General features: G+C 42.3%; 1 protein-coding gene across 1 annotated transcript in view; it reads right to left on the bottom strand.

The window, feature by feature from the left end:
• LOC136238207 (fibrocystin-L-like) overlaps positions 1-16056 on the bottom strand; it is a 53764-nt gene that overhangs the window by 17082 nt on the left and 20626 nt on the right. Inside the window, exons 25-40 of the mRNA XM_066028557.1 lie at positions 15129-15320; positions 14631-14927; positions 14076-14363; positions 11327-13006; positions 10078-10170; positions 9846-10028; positions 9669-9787; positions 3702-3842; positions 3399-3612; positions 2870-3039; positions 2253-2397; positions 2012-2206; positions 1690-1938; positions 1106-1297; positions 747-1060; positions 245-412 (exon numbers count right to left, since the gene is read on the bottom strand). Of these exons, the coding sequence (XP_065884629.1) occupies positions 245-412; positions 747-1060; positions 1106-1297; positions 1690-1938; positions 2012-2206; positions 2253-2397; positions 2870-3039; positions 3399-3612; positions 3702-3842; positions 9669-9787; positions 9846-10028; positions 10078-10170; positions 11327-13006; positions 14076-14363; positions 14631-14927; positions 15129-15320 (4640 nt within the window). The remainder of the gene's footprint in view (positions 1-244; positions 413-746; positions 1061-1105; positions 1298-1689; positions 1939-2011; positions 2207-2252; positions 2398-2869; positions 3040-3398; positions 3613-3701; positions 3843-9668; positions 9788-9845; positions 10029-10077; positions 10171-11326; positions 13007-14075; positions 14364-14630; positions 14928-15128; positions 15321-16056) is intronic.

Raw genomic sequence — 16056 nt, 5'->3', positions numbered from 1 at the left:
AATCTCAGGTCCTATGACACACATACAAGTGATATAACTTCAGGGCTGCCTAGTAATTTCAGTGTAAAATATGAAATTGAGGCTTTTACAGTAGTAAAAGCAAAAATGGTCCCCAACAGGTTGGACATGGGTCAATTTCTCCAGTTATCCCTCTGTAGGCAGCCCTGGGTGACCTTATTACAGTGACCACTTATTACATACTGACAGAGGTGTTAATACAGCAATACAAGTGTAGGTGACTTACTCAGCATCTACTGGTCCTCCATCTCTCCGAGGAGTAGGGCAGCCAGAGCGTGGACAAGCTTCATAGGAGTATCCATACAGTATGTTAGTGTAGTTGAGTGATAAATGAGCTCCAGTTAACATGTAGGTGACATTGGTAGTGTTTGTACTGTTGTCTATATACCATGAGCTAGAGGGGGGGGGGGGGGGGAGGGGTTAATAGTGACATGTATACCATTTAGTACAGTAATAGTCTATACTCTACACTACAGTAAGCAGCTGTTATCCTAGAGTATTTCAAGTGAGATGTACAATATTTGAATAAAACACAAACGAACCATCTGAACACTGTACTCATTTCAAATTACTGAAGTTTACAAAGGGTCTACCATATGCACTACACTATACAGCATACAAAACACACACACACACTACATTGCACCCATACACATATTCTACATTACCGCGCGTGTACACGCAACACACACACACACACACACACACACACACACACACACACTCACTGAAGGTCATCAGTAGCTAGTAATGGTCTTCCTGTACTGTTATACACTCCCCCCACCTCAATATGGTCAGGGGTCGTCACAAACTCATGGGTCACCATGACATAGTCTTCTGGTCTGACAGCATACACACCAGCTGAGTATGATGTCACATCCACACGGTGCTCAAGATCAATATCCCACACCACTTGGTGGGGATAGCCTGAGGGCATTGTGAACATGTAGCCATCCAAGTGAGTGAGTCGATAGTGTCGCCATGGTACCACACTCTGCCCAAACTGATTGGTTACATTGACTGGAACATCTTCAAATGTATTCTATGGGAAACCAAATGACTCAAAACATTAACACAATTTCCATACCAGAGGCTGAACTTGATTCCATGCCAGCCGCAGGAAGTACACATCACTGGTACACACTGATCCAGGGAAACTCCCCACATTAAATGGTACTAATGAACCATCACAGTATTGAGGTGGGTGTAGCCTTGAGGTGGGCGTTGCCCACCCCCCTATATGACCCGTCAAACTGCCATCAAAATCCCAGAATAGCACCTATCAGGGAGACATGTTATGAATACGCTATGCATTACAAATGCTATCGACAAAAGCCTCTTAAAATAAGATGTGGCTGTTCTATTAGAGTGATTGACTGCTTTATGGACCAATTTTAAACACTTCTGACTAACATCCATATTTGGTGAACAAACGTACTATATATTCTCAACAGGGAGACTTTTAATGAACTATACAACACTTCTATTGTTGAATAGCTAAAAAATTCCTAAGCTTTCTGTACAACACACGGTACACAACAAAATCAAACACTACACACACACACACACACACACACACACACACACACACACACACACACACACACACACACACACACACACACACACACACACACACACACACACACACACACACACACAGGTGCATACCTCGTGTTCCCATTGGAAAGCAGTTTTCCGTTGGTCAGAATTTATAAAGTGTAACTGTTCCAACCACACTTGAAATCCTCCCTGGAAGACTTTACAATGAGAACATGCCCTCAGGCAGGCAGTGCCGGGAAGATCAAAGTTGACAAAGGTCACATTCAATATGGTGAGATAAGGAGTATTAGGTGTCTTGATACCTCCAGTACCAGCTGGGTTTCTGCTAACACTGGTGTGTGAGATGATCAGGGAATCCTATAAGAAGAGTACTTCTAGTCAAGTATACTTGGTATATGGCATAAGTACAAGTTATACAAATGTTACACACCTTAATTAAGGGACCACCCCATTCACCATGTGTTTCCTGTATTTCCATGCCATTGTCACGATTATCAGCTACTTTGAATCCAACCAATTGGACATGTCCTACTACAGATAGCTCGAGGCCATGGATACCGTTGCTATAGGATACCAGGTTCGAGAATATGGCAATTGAGGGCGTGTTCCCATTACACCCATCTTCCTGTAATGGATTACATGAGCTAGTGTCATCACTATGGTAACCATACAAATGGTGTGTATGTCTCCCATATCCTGAATCCAAACTCGTTACATGTGTGGGCGACATTGTTGTTAAATGTCCCCAGAGGGGTTTTGTTGGGACACACTGACCGAGTGAATGATGCTCCTGATGGATGATTGTCTAGATCATACCTGTAGGGAGAATATGATAAGAGATATACAACATTGTTACATTAGCATAAACAATTTTGGTTTGGTCAGGCAAACAGAGATCACATAAAATGTAACTTAGTTGATGATGCTTTCATCTACAGTTTTATACATGTTAAAAGAGCTGATTGTTATATTAAAGTACTTGACTGTTCTATTAGAGTATCTCCAACCCTTTGTGATGTGTTTGGTCAGGCATTTGTTGGATCTGCATCCCTGACAAACCATATGCTATAAGGTTTCCAAACCATAAAAGAACTATCATACATTTGAATACTTTTAGTAAGTCTCATAGTACAATCATTATCAAGTTGTTTTTAGTGTAATTCCGAGCATAGTTGCTATTGCACTTTTTGGAAAATCAAAATATCATTACATTGCTACATGAACAGAACAACAGTCATTTTTACAATTCAACAGAAATCCATACAGCCATAGAATCTCCATATCTTACCAGAAGCCATATGCCCTGGAGGCAGCTGCAGCATTCCCGATGAAGGTGTTGTTAGGGTTGGTAATCCAGAATACAGCAGGAATCTGATCAGTGTTGAGTAGTGATGATGACCCTCTACACACTAATCCCAAGTTGTTGATGTAACGATTACCTGTCTCTATCCCATCCTCCTGTAGTAGTGGTACATGTTGATATCACATTATACATCATTACTGCAATGATTTAGATATTAAACTAGTGACCAACAAGAAGGCTACAACCAGTATATCAGGCAACATTGCAACATGTAGTGACTTGATCACCAGGTAACTTGTAGTATATAGGTTAGGGTCTGAGGAACCACCACAGCCTGGGATATGGACATTCAATCTAAACTTAAACACTACAACTATTATATTCTATACTTCTGTGGTACACACAGTTTTGTTAGCTCATGGACAACTAAATAATGAGTAGGCCATCGTCTGCCTAGCCTATCTACTTTGGGTATAGCAATAGTCTACTACTGACAACAGACGATACTACTCACCACAAAGAACATATGTCCCTTCACATCATAAGCAACATTACCCTCAATCAATAGCTCATGTACCCCGTGTGCAGTAATGGCTCTGTTGTTGGAGTGGTGGATGGAGCAGTGACGAATATATGATCCTCTCATTAGACCACTTAAATGAAAGTGGATTGCATATCGACCCAGTCTGAATGCTTGCCCACCAAATCGTACTTCAGTGTGCTCTATCCTGTATAGGGGGTGGGGACAATTGTCACAGGTAGTGTCACAATGTATAGGGTAGGGTGCACCACAAGTTGTGTCACAGAGTTTGCTCACCTGATGGGGGTAGGGTGGGGTCCCATACGATGTATCATAATCTGTGACCCGTATTGATCAGCCCCTAACTCATCCAGTCTACCAGTGTTTAGTCGTGATCCTTGTACCACCACATTGTGGGTGAGTAATCCTACCTCTGCCCTGTAGGAATCATGTGATCTTGTATATAATGACATCATGTTATGTAGTATGTGTAACATTGTGAACTGGAACTATTATTATTATTATTGATAATAGATCTTGTAAATGTATGTGTGATTATTGTTGTTGTAACATATACCAGTAATTTGATTGTGTGCCTTAATTAGAGAGAGCGTGTTGTAATTGGAGTTTGGTTGTGACACGTGTCGATTATTGAGTTTTCAATTCTATTATTACACTGGTAGCAGAGGATGGTTGAACGTCATATAAGCCTTTTCAAGTGGGGACGTGGAAGACTGGTTTCAACGCTTCGATATTTGTGCTCGAGCGAATGGATGGGAGGCGGGGACAAAAGCGAAGAAGCTACCGACGCTGCTTGAAGGAGAGGCCTTGGCGGTTTGGTTGGAACTGACACAAGAACAGCAAGATGACTATGCGGTAACAAAGAAGGCTATGGAAAAGGCGATGCTACCCATGAGTTTTGTTCCGCTGGACGACTTTCACCGCAGGAAGCTCCGCCCTGGCAAAGCGATATCAGTTTACGTCCATGATTTAAGAAAGCTTCTCTCTCATTCCCTTCCAGAAGCAGCGAATGACGCGAAGGAACCACTGCTCTTACACCAGTTTTTGGCGGGAATTCCTGAAGCCATCGCAAGACAGCTAAGAGCGTCAGGCGAAGTAACCACATTAGATAAGACGATGACACGTGCAAGATTACTGATGACAATTGACTCTGAGCTTGTGGCAACTATTGCAGATAAGACTCCAAGCCTCCTTGCAGAGAAACCTAATGAAACCCAGCTTCTGAGAGAGCAAATATCAGTTTTGACAGAGCAAGTGGCCGCTTTGACAACAAAAGTAAATCAGCCACCCAGAAGTCACCCTCGATGCTTCAATTGCAATCAAGTGGGACATCTTCAACGTGATTGCCGACGTCAACGATGTTACTTCTGTGGCAAGTTAGGCCACCTCTCTAAGGATTGCTGGTATCAGGGAAACGACAATGGGGCGCCTATGAGGGGCAACAGGCGTCCTTAATTGCAAGCCCTGCAAGTGACTTATACATGCACAATGAAAACACAATCATCACAGTAGCAGCAGTTAAGTCCACAGCAACACCTATCAAGGGAAAGCTGGGAGGTGCATCAGTAGAGTTAATGCTGGACTCTGGATCATCAGTCTCATTGATTCAAATTGATGCTCTGAAAGGTGCTTGTAATGTTGTTCAAGTGTCATCAGCAAGACAAATTCAGTTGGTAACAGTATCAGGTGACCGTTTGCCGATCATAAAACATGTGAAGGCCCCAGTACAGTTGGATGAGTTATGTGTCATACATGAGTTTATTGTAGTAAAAACCCTTGTGGCTCCTGTGATTCTTGGAATCGACTTTTTGCAAAGAAACGAGTTGATATTGAACTTTACACAAACCCCAGTAGTAGTACGTAGCAGTTCCCAAAAGAGAGATGCTTTAACAGAAAATAGTATGGCCATAGCCCAAGTTGTACCAATATATGAAGCAGCAAAATCAATGCTAACCAAGTTTGTGCCATTTCAGTTGACCAAGAATCAGAGGTTGATGTAGTAGATGATTGTGCTGTTCCTAATTACAATTCCCCGCCAAATGTTGAGCTGCCTGCATGCACACTCACTGGTTTTTAAATATCTTCTTGAGCAATACCACACTCTGTTTTGTACCAAACCTTAGGGTATACTGAGGATGCTTGGCACTATATTCCTACATCTGGCAACCCAGCAAAAGTACCACCTAGGCGTATTCCAGCCCAGTATCGTGAGGAAGTAAACCAGCAACTTCAAACAATGTTAGATGAAGGCATTATTACGCGTAGTAAAAGTCCCTGGATGGCACCAGCTGTTTTTGTCCCCAACAAATCTGGGCAATTAAGAATATGCATTGATTATAGGGAGTTAAATAAACGGACCACAAAGGATTCCTATCCCTTACCCCTTCCTGATGAGGTGCAGGACAAACTTGCAGGGTCAAGGGTTTTCTCCACCCTTGACCTGCATAGTGGCTACTGGCAGCTACCAGTCAACCCTGAAGATCGTGAAAAGACTGCCTTTTGTCCTGGTCCTGGCATGGGGCTGTACGAGTTCTGCAGAACGCCATTTGGGCTATCAGGAGCTCCCAGTTCATTTCAGCGTCTGATGGATGAAACACTACAGGGTCTCCCATTTGTCACCATCTATTTAGATGATATTCTCGTTCATTCCCGAAGTGAAGTCTCTCAAAAGGAACACCTTGATATAGTGTTTAAACGTTTGCTAGATGCTGGTTTAACCTTGAGGGGCTCAAAATGTCACATAGGAATGAATACTGTGCACTACTTAGGCCATGTGTTTTCAGGTACAGGTATGTCACCTGATCCCAACAAGGTACAAGTATGTCACCTGATCCCAACAAGGTACAGGTATGTCACCTGATCCCAACAAGGTACAAGTATGTCACCTGATCCCAACAAGGTACAGGTATGTCACCTGATCCCAACAAGGTACAGGTATGTCACCTGATCCCAACAAGGTACAGGTATGTCACCTGATCCCAACAAGGTACAGGTATGTCACCTGATCCCAACAAGGTACAGGTATGTCACCTGATCCCAACAAGGTACAGGTATGTCACCTGATCCCAACAAGGTACAGGTATGTCACCTGATCCCAACAAGGTACAAGTATGTCACCTGATCCCAACAAGGTACAGGTATGTCACCTGATCCCAACAAGGTACAGGTATGTCACCTGATCCCAACAAGGTACAGGTATGTCACCTGATCCCAACAAGGTACAGGTATGTCACCTGATCCCAACAAGGTACAGGTATGTCACCTGATCCCAACAAGGTACAGGTATGTCACCTGATCCCAACAAGGTACAGGTATGTCACCTGATCCCAACAAGGTACAAGTATGTCACCTGATCCCAACAAGGTACAGGTATGTCACCTGATCCCAACAAGGTACAGGTATGTCACCTGATCCCAACAAGGTACAGGTATGTCACCTGATCCCAACAAGGTACAGGTATGTCACCTGATCCCAACAAGGTACAGGTATGTCACCTGATCCCAACAAGGTACAAGTATGTCACCTGATCCCAACAAGGTACAAGTATGTCACCTGATCCCAACAAGGTACAGGTATGTCACCTGATCCCAACAAGGTACAGGTATGTCACCTGATCCCAACAAGGTACAGGTATGTCACCTGATCCCAACAAGGTACAGGTATGTCACCTGATCCCAACAAGGTACAGGTATGTCACCTGATCCCAACAAGGTACAAGTATGTCACCTGATCCCAACAAGGTACAAGTATGTCACCTGATCCCAACAAGGTACAAGTATGTCACCTGATCCCAACAAGGTACAAGTATGTCACCTGATCCCAACAAGGTTCAGGTATGTCACCTGATCCCAACAAGGTACAAGTAGTTGTAACGTGGCCAACTCCAACCAATCCCACTGAGGTGAGCCAGTTTCTTGGCCTGGCTTCATATTATAGACGATATATTCCCCAATTTGCTAATATTGCCTCTCCTTTGTACTCTCTTACACATGATGGCATGACCTTTTCAAGGAATGGTGACTGTGTGAATGCCTTTGAAATGCTTAAGCAATGTTTAACTAAGGCACCAGTATTTCTTACCCCTTGTTTGGCCCAAACTCTGCAGAATTCATACTCGAAACAGATGCTAGTGCAGTTGGTCTAGGAGCTGTTTTAGAGCAAGATGGGCACCCAATTGCTTATGCTAGTCGGTCTCTCACTAAATCAGAGCGCAACTACAGTGTCATTGAAGCAATTCCGCCACTACTTACTTGGTCGACGATTTAAATTATATACAGACCATGCTCCATTGCAATGGCTATCAGCACAAAAGATGGATGGTATGCTGTGTCGATGGTCTCTGGCTATACAGGAATACGATTTTGCAATTGTTTACCATAAAGGATCTGCAAACAGTAATGCTGATGCACTTTCCCACGTTACAACCTCACCATGTGCTGCTACCATAAGCTTACTGCTTTACTCTCATGAGGACCTCCGTACCAGTCAGTCTAAGGACACCATCTTGTCAACTGTTCTTCAAGCCCGTCTGGCTTTGACAGATAGTCCACAGAGTGTAAAGTGGAATAAACCACCACTCTATAGGTATAAACAGCTTTGGCACCAACTCAAAGTAATTGATGGTGTACTATGCCGCCAGTATTCACCCAGTCCTATGCAGCAGATGGTCACAGAGCCCCTTCTGCCCCCAAGTCTCAAGAAAGATGCCCTCAACCGTAACCATGATGCTCCGACAGCTGGCCACTTGGGAGCAGACAAGACACTTGAACGTTTACGTCGTGATGCATTCTGGATCAATATGGCCAAGGACGTTGAGGAATACTGTAAACAATGCTCCACCTGCCAGCAGTCAAAACTGCCCATGCCACAAGTGCACCATTACAAAACATCCCCATTGGTCAGCCATGGCAAATGATAGTGGTGGACATCTTGCAAGTGCCATTGTCAACGAATAATAATCGCTATTTGCTGGTGATACAGGATTATTTTACTAAGTGGGCTGATGCCATCCCCCTTCCAGATCAAACAGCGTCTCGTATCACAGCAGAGCTTATCAAGTTTTTTAGCACATATGGTCCACCCCAAATATTACACTCTGATCAAGGTCGTAATTTTGAAAGTGCAATGTTTACACAAGTCTTACACGCATTTGGTGTTTGCAAATCACGGACTACTCCATACCACCCCCAAGGGGATGGTATGGTAGAAAGGTTCAATAAGACCTTGCTACAGCTGTTGCGAACATATGTTGAGTCACAGAGTGACTGGGAAACTTACCTGCCATATGTATTGTATGCTTATAGAACATCCCAACACACCACAACAGGAGTTTCTCCATTTTTGCTTTTGTATGGCAGGCATCCATCACCATGTCCAATGGCAACACAATTAGGTTATGACCCACAATCTTACCCGGCTCAAATTCAAGCCAGACTTGCAAAACTACAAGACTTTGTCCACACTAACATCTCCAAAGCTGCTTGTTCACAAAAGCTCCATTATGACCAACGTACCAAGCAACCTACATTTGCTGTAGGCAACCTAGTTTGGTTGTCTATCTCTACAGCAGGGAAACTTGATCCTAGGTGGGAAGGGGAGTGGGTTATTAAATCTATGAAAAGTCCCATTACTGCAAAAATTTGTGATGGCAGATGTACTAGAGTTGTGCATACTAATCGATTACAACATTGTTGTATTCCAGGCCAACTTGACACCGCTGAACTAGATGACATCAACAATAGACATGAGTGTACAGACTGGGCCCCTCCTTCAGTTGACCATATTGTACTCTCTCCGGCTGAACAAACTGTGACCCCACGCTATCCCCAAAGAAATAGAAGACCACCCAAGTATTATAGACCATAAGCTTGTGGTCAAGCTTCATCTGGAGGGGGCGAATGTAACATTGTGAACTGGAACTATTATTATTATTATTGATAATATTGTAACATGATCTTGTAAATGTATGTGTGATTATTGTTGTTGTAACATATACCAGTAATTTGATTGTGTGCCTTAATTAGAGAGAGTGTGTTGTAATTGGAGTTTGGTTGTAACACGTGTCGATTATTGAGTTTTCAATTCTATTATTACATATGTGATCACATGACGACTATTTTTATATTAAAAATTATCATTGTTGACAATTTCCACAAATTTCAGCCCATTTTGATATTTTTAAAAATGGAGCCAGACCAAAACGTCTGCCTTACTTAGAGGATTCACACACTACACTTCACCCACCTAATATCAATGGAGTGTCCATCTTGGTATGTCTCAGTCACACCATCATGGGTATAGTTCAGAGGATGTAATAGTGTAATGGTGTGACCACCATCTGATATTGATGATACAAAGTTGACCTGTTGTCATGACAACATGTGTGATACTGCCGTACATGCAGCTATCATGGTAACTGACCTCTGTCTCATTACCATCCTTAGTAGTGGATGCTATTACAATCTGATCACCTGGCAACCAGTCCACTGGTTGTTGTAAACTCAATGACGAGCTATTCTGATTGGCTGTAGCAGCTAGCCGCACCCATGTTATGTTTCTAGGATGACCATGCAGATCCAGTTCACCCTGTCTGACCGCTAGAACCTGTTGATCAAGGTGATCCAGCTACACCTGATTATAAGTCACAGCTTACCTTAGCACCATAGATGGGTATTTCAGGATCATCGATGGTTCCATGTAGAGTAATTGTAGCTTTATGTAGGAATGGTGACTGTTCTGTACCAACCTGTAATATTGTGTAGTAACTGTATTCTCCATACAAAGCTCAGCTATTTATTTCCTATAAGTAGTTTTGGACCTGGTGTCTATTCAGGCCCCCAAGTGTTTATTTCTTAGAGCACATGAGACGAAGAGCAATTGTGGACAAAGTGGTACTGACAGTACATATAATTCACACAATTTGGTGGAATTTTCACTTACAACAATGAAACAACAGGTAAAGCATGGTTATCTGGTTAAGAGACTCTTTTATAGCACACAACTCCAGTGTTTATTACAATTACAGTGGAACCTCGATTATCTAAACACCGATTATCCGAACTCTCGATTATCCGAACACCAAATCGACTGCTCAATTAGGGTATTTTGTCAAAAAGTGTATGTTTTATTAGAGTAGTTGAGCAAAGCTCAGTATATAAATGTATGGATATTCGATCTTACGTACTTTCTATTATCCGAACACCCTTCCCCCCCAATTAGTTCTGATAATCGAGGTTCCACTGTATAGTCTTATTGGCATAAAAACAGACCAGGTGTGTGTATTTAATAGTTTGGGATAAAGTGACTGGTGTGTGTTAGTGAGCTGCAATATTATCAGATTATTGTCAGGTAGTGATAATTGTAAAAGTGTAGCAAGAAAACATCATGAATAAATGAGATTGAAAATATTTCCTTTTGTACGAATTTCTCATTATACGATAAGTAGCACGCACAACACACACACTACACACTACACTACACAACACACACTACACACACACACAACTACACACACACACTACACACACACAACTACATTACACACACAACTACACTACACACACACTACACACACAACTACACTACACACACACTACACACACACAACTACACTACACACACACACAACTACACTACACACACACACAACTACACTACACACACAACTACACTACACACACACAACTACACTACACACACACACACACACACACACTACACTACACACACAACTACACTACACACACACAACTACACTACACACACTACACACACACAACTACACTACACACACACAACTACACTACACACACTACACACACACAACTACACTACACACACACAACTACACTACACACACACAACTACACTACACACACACAACTACACTACACACACACTACCTGTAGTCGTCCATTATTGATGAAGATGTATCTAGCCTGAAGGTGAAGGTTCTGCTCATCCTCAAATATGAGGTTCCCTTCAATCACTATCAAGTTTAGTAAGGCAGTGTCCTCATCCAGGATTATTGTTTGACCACTTCTGATATGCACACTTTCTCCATCAGTGGGAGGGGCTGCCCCGCCCCATGTGTATGGACTGGACCATCGGTCTATGTAGTCATATAGTGTATTACGTGAGCCATCTGAGCCACGCCCCTTTACTAACACGTTCACATTTGCACCAATCACAGTCCGATGTGCTGAGCTGCGACATGTTATCTCTGTGTTGCCAGGCAACCATACTCCATGCCACTCACATACAGCAGTATCTATGGTAATGATGATGTCATCAGGAGTTAACAATGAGGGGTTGGTCGTTCCAGGGGGCAAGAAATTATTACCACTGATTGTTATATTGGTACCACCCCCAGTACCACCCATATTAGGTGTTACCATGGTTAGTTGTGGAGTAAGGGTGTTGTTATAAGTGAAACTATTAGAAGCAGTTGTGGTAGCTGACAAGTAACTCAACACAACATCACAGCTAACGGTTGTCATGGTAGTGTAGTCTGGGGGTAATCGTCCAAGATGACATGTAATGTGGGTCAGGTTAGTTGCTAGGAGATCACATGATACTCCACATATGGTTACCATGGCACCATCGTCACTGTCAAGAGGAAAACCCACACCAAATAAGGAGATATTGACGCCACCTCCAAATCCTATCACAATTGGTGTGAAGCTGTCAATACTAGCAGCATAACGTACTGTGTTCACATTAGGGGAGGAGGGCAGAGCATACCCCATACCATTAACATGTACCATCACATCATAATCACCGGCTGGCAGGCCTGGTAGTGTACAGTTTATCATGTTTACAGTTGCCATGGTTACAACACATTCTACATCATTGTCACTGCTGGTTAAAATGGTCACAGTTACCATGGAAACATCAGTAGTAAATCTGTCTCCATTAATAACTAGCCAATCATCTTCTTGTGTTGTGCTGCTATTAGCAACACTTGTGCCGGTTATCATTGGTGTTGCCATGGTAGCATAAGAGTACATGACATTGGCACTAACAGGGAAGCCATTTACAGTCCCTGACAATGATACAGTCCTCTCTTGACTGGATGAACCAGTTATACAGGAAATAGTGGTATAGTTTGATGATGTAATAATACAGGGACTTCCCCCTATAGTCACGGAGTTCCTTGTTACTACATTACTAAACCCGTTACCATAGATACTGAGCGCTGTACCTCCTGCTAGACTGCCGGTATTAGGACTGATGCTGGTTACCATGGCAGCAATGAATACTATTGGATAAGGGGACAACATGTTGGTAGGATGAGAACTGTTTCTGATTAGTCCAAACTGTAGAGGGGTTGGGTTGACTGCAGCAAATCCTGTTCCATCCACAAGCACATCAACGTGATAGAAACCTGACTCAGCCACACCCACTGTACACTCTAATTGTTGCACACCACCATTGTCACTAACATAGGTTAGTGAGGTGCATGGAACCACACCCCCAAACCAGACGGACACATCACTTATGAGGCTTCCAACACTGACACCGGGATCAACCAGACCATGCCCACTAATGTTTAGTAGATCTCCTGACTTGACATGATCATCCTAAGAACATAATGAAACATTTAAACTATCTGTTCTATCATGAACAAATGAACTGCATAGTATTCTTTTATATTAGTTACTGGTATATAGCAGCCTTTTGAAAAATCTGAGAATGTGTATATTTATGGACTACTATTACATATTGTGAATAGCCAAGATATTTACTGGAAGTGAAACATTGGGCTAGCATCTTGAAAACAACCAGCACAAATTGGCTAAATAAGTGTTTAACAACAGTGTTATGGTGGCTGTAGCTTTTGACTTGTGGCTTGTAGGATGAATCACACTTTGCCCTAAAACTTCTCATCAAAAAATAATACACTTACTTATCTTCAACCTATCAGTGTTCTACTGATAATTGGATTGGTTATTGGAAAAACCATATATCGGCTGTTTTTTTTTGTTTTTTTTGTATATCGGCAGATCAGCATCATGATGAACAAAGCAGCAGATACAGATATGTGAATGTATTTAGAAATATGTATATGCTCATGATGTTTACAAATGTATTGAGTTGTATTTTCCTGCAATACAATGTGTTGATACTACTTCAGTGTACTGTTAGCTGTTGCTATAGCAATACTGCTGCTATAAACAAGCTAAATTGATCCTTCACACTCTAGTAAATATTGCTACACAACAGACATGCTGTGCTATATCAGACCGGCTACGTTTATGAGTCGGCTTGAAATATTATTCAATATCAGTTATTGGAATATTGGCAAAATCTGCAACACTATACACTAGATGATGTTACTAAACAACTGTCAACCTTCACTTTATCTCAGTCTCTGATAAACATTACTGAAGTTGTATCAAGTTCTTCTACCTGCCCAAAGGCCTAAAGTATAACTAATATTTTCACACAATTTTGTAAATTCTCGTGGCAATTCACATGATCCATAAATATACAGACACGTCTAGGATTGTTCAAAAGACCTCTTTATGTAATAAGGTCACTGTGTAATACCAGTGAACTTGATAATTTCTGAATGTGTCATATATGTACAAAGTATTTCACTAACCCACACAACAGGTTATACTAACTCACACAACAGGTTATACTAACTTGTACACTAATCAAGTAGGGTGTGTGGTCAGGTCGATAGGAGAAGGAGCAGCGACTAGACTGACAAACTCCCTTTACTGGCTGCCGGATCACATGGTATGGAGTATAAGGGACGACAGTAACTTGTAGCTTCATTCCAGCATCACAATGTCCTGATACAGAGCAGTAGTAGTAATATACACCAGGGGACAGGTCTGATATCGTGACTGAGTTGTCAACACTAGGCTCACCCCACTCGTGTAGTGGAGGTGCGGTCAGGTCACATGACCCATACTGTGATGGTGTCACCTGGGTGAGGTAATGTGAGGTAATATCTTATTATAGTATCATCTAATAACAAGTACAGTATTGTAAACAATGGTGGCTTGGTGAGGGTTGAATTTCAAGACACCTCAACTATAACACTATTGTCTTACACTCCCACTTCCTGAAATCAGGACACCCTCCTTATAAGGACACTGTAGCATGGCTGCAAGGTGTATTATACCAATGGGACATAAAACTGCACCCCCCAATAAAACCCTACATAATTCACAGAATATCTGGTGAGCTCACCTGATGCAAGGAGTGGAATCCATTCCATGTGAAGTTCAAGGAGTCTCTATCAGTTATGGTTAATGGTTGATAGTACTGTACCCTCCATGGAATGGTGTATGTTATGGGACCATCTGCTGCAGCATCACTAGAGCCACTCCCACTAGCAGCCACACCCCCTACAACATGCACGGTCACCCTCATGCCTGCAGCACAGTGTCCCCCAACTGAGCACACAAAGTAGTGATCTCCTGGACTGAGTTGGCTGACGTGCACCTCCCCTGTGTGTACAGGGTCTGCCAGCCACTCCCTTACTACCTGCAAGAGAAGCCACACCCAATAACTACACAGCAGCAATCCAGAGGAGGTGAATCAGACATTAGTAATAATTAGAGACCTGTAGCCAGTATAGAAAGTAGTCCCACCAGCTGGTGACTAGCAAGTTCCTAAGGAGCCACACAGACTGGGAACTACTACACTCCTACATCACAAAGATTGTTTAGTAGCTACTGTACTTACCTTCCCCAGAGCTGCAGCATTATCTCCTACAAATGCACAGCTGGTTACTGCATCACGTGATGTCATCTCAATCAAGTTGTGAGGTACGCTGCCATCCCATCTAAACACCACTCCTGTTCCCACGGTGATGGTGATGTCATTATAGGTCACACCTAGTCTCCAGTTCACCATGTGCTCTGTACCCACCTTGACCTGTGTAACATGTCATGTGATGTGTCATGTAACGTGTCATGTGAATTGTCAATTACAGCAGGTTTATGTGTGAGGTATAAATTCTGCAAAGTAGACCCTCAGTTATCTGTACCCTCAGTTATCCGTAATTCGGAATGACTATTCTATTAGAGTATTTCAGTACAGGTGTATGTTCTATTAGAGTATTTCAACAGAGTTCTATATGGGCCTTAACTATCTGAACAATTCATTTATCTGAACACCTACAATTGTCTGATAACATTGGGGTTCCTATAACTGAAGGTGCACTGTACTATATGCTACATATAGTGTTCAGACAAGTTCAGCTAATACTCTAATAGAACATACAGGTACAATAGTTGATATTTGTTGCTAACCTAATTTAGCTTCTACAGACCTCACAAATGGCAGACTAGCAACACGTTGCTAACCCACTGTATGTTGTGCTCAAACCTGGACTTGCTAGACCATGTTGAAAGTGATGAAAGTTCAGCAAGATTAATGGTTGGTGAATTGACAGATGAGGTCTGTAGTGAACTTATCTGTTAAAGTATTTTGTCAACAGGAGTATGTTCTATTAGAGTATTTGAACAGAACTCTGTATATAAATGAACGGAATTCCACTACACTACACTACACCACACACAACACAACACTATAGTATTTACGCGTTGAGCTGGATCCCCAAAAACATTTAATAACTCAAGGATGCAATTATAGACGATCTTGAAATTTG

The sequence above is a fragment of the Dysidea avara genome, chromosome 11 (assembly GCF_963678975.1).
Source record: "Dysidea avara chromosome 11, odDysAvar1.4, whole genome shotgun sequence".
Taxonomy (NCBI): Eukaryota; Metazoa; Porifera; class Demospongiae; order Dictyoceratida; family Dysideidae; genus Dysidea; species Dysidea avara.
This window is presented reverse-complemented; position numbering and strand designations above follow the sequence as displayed.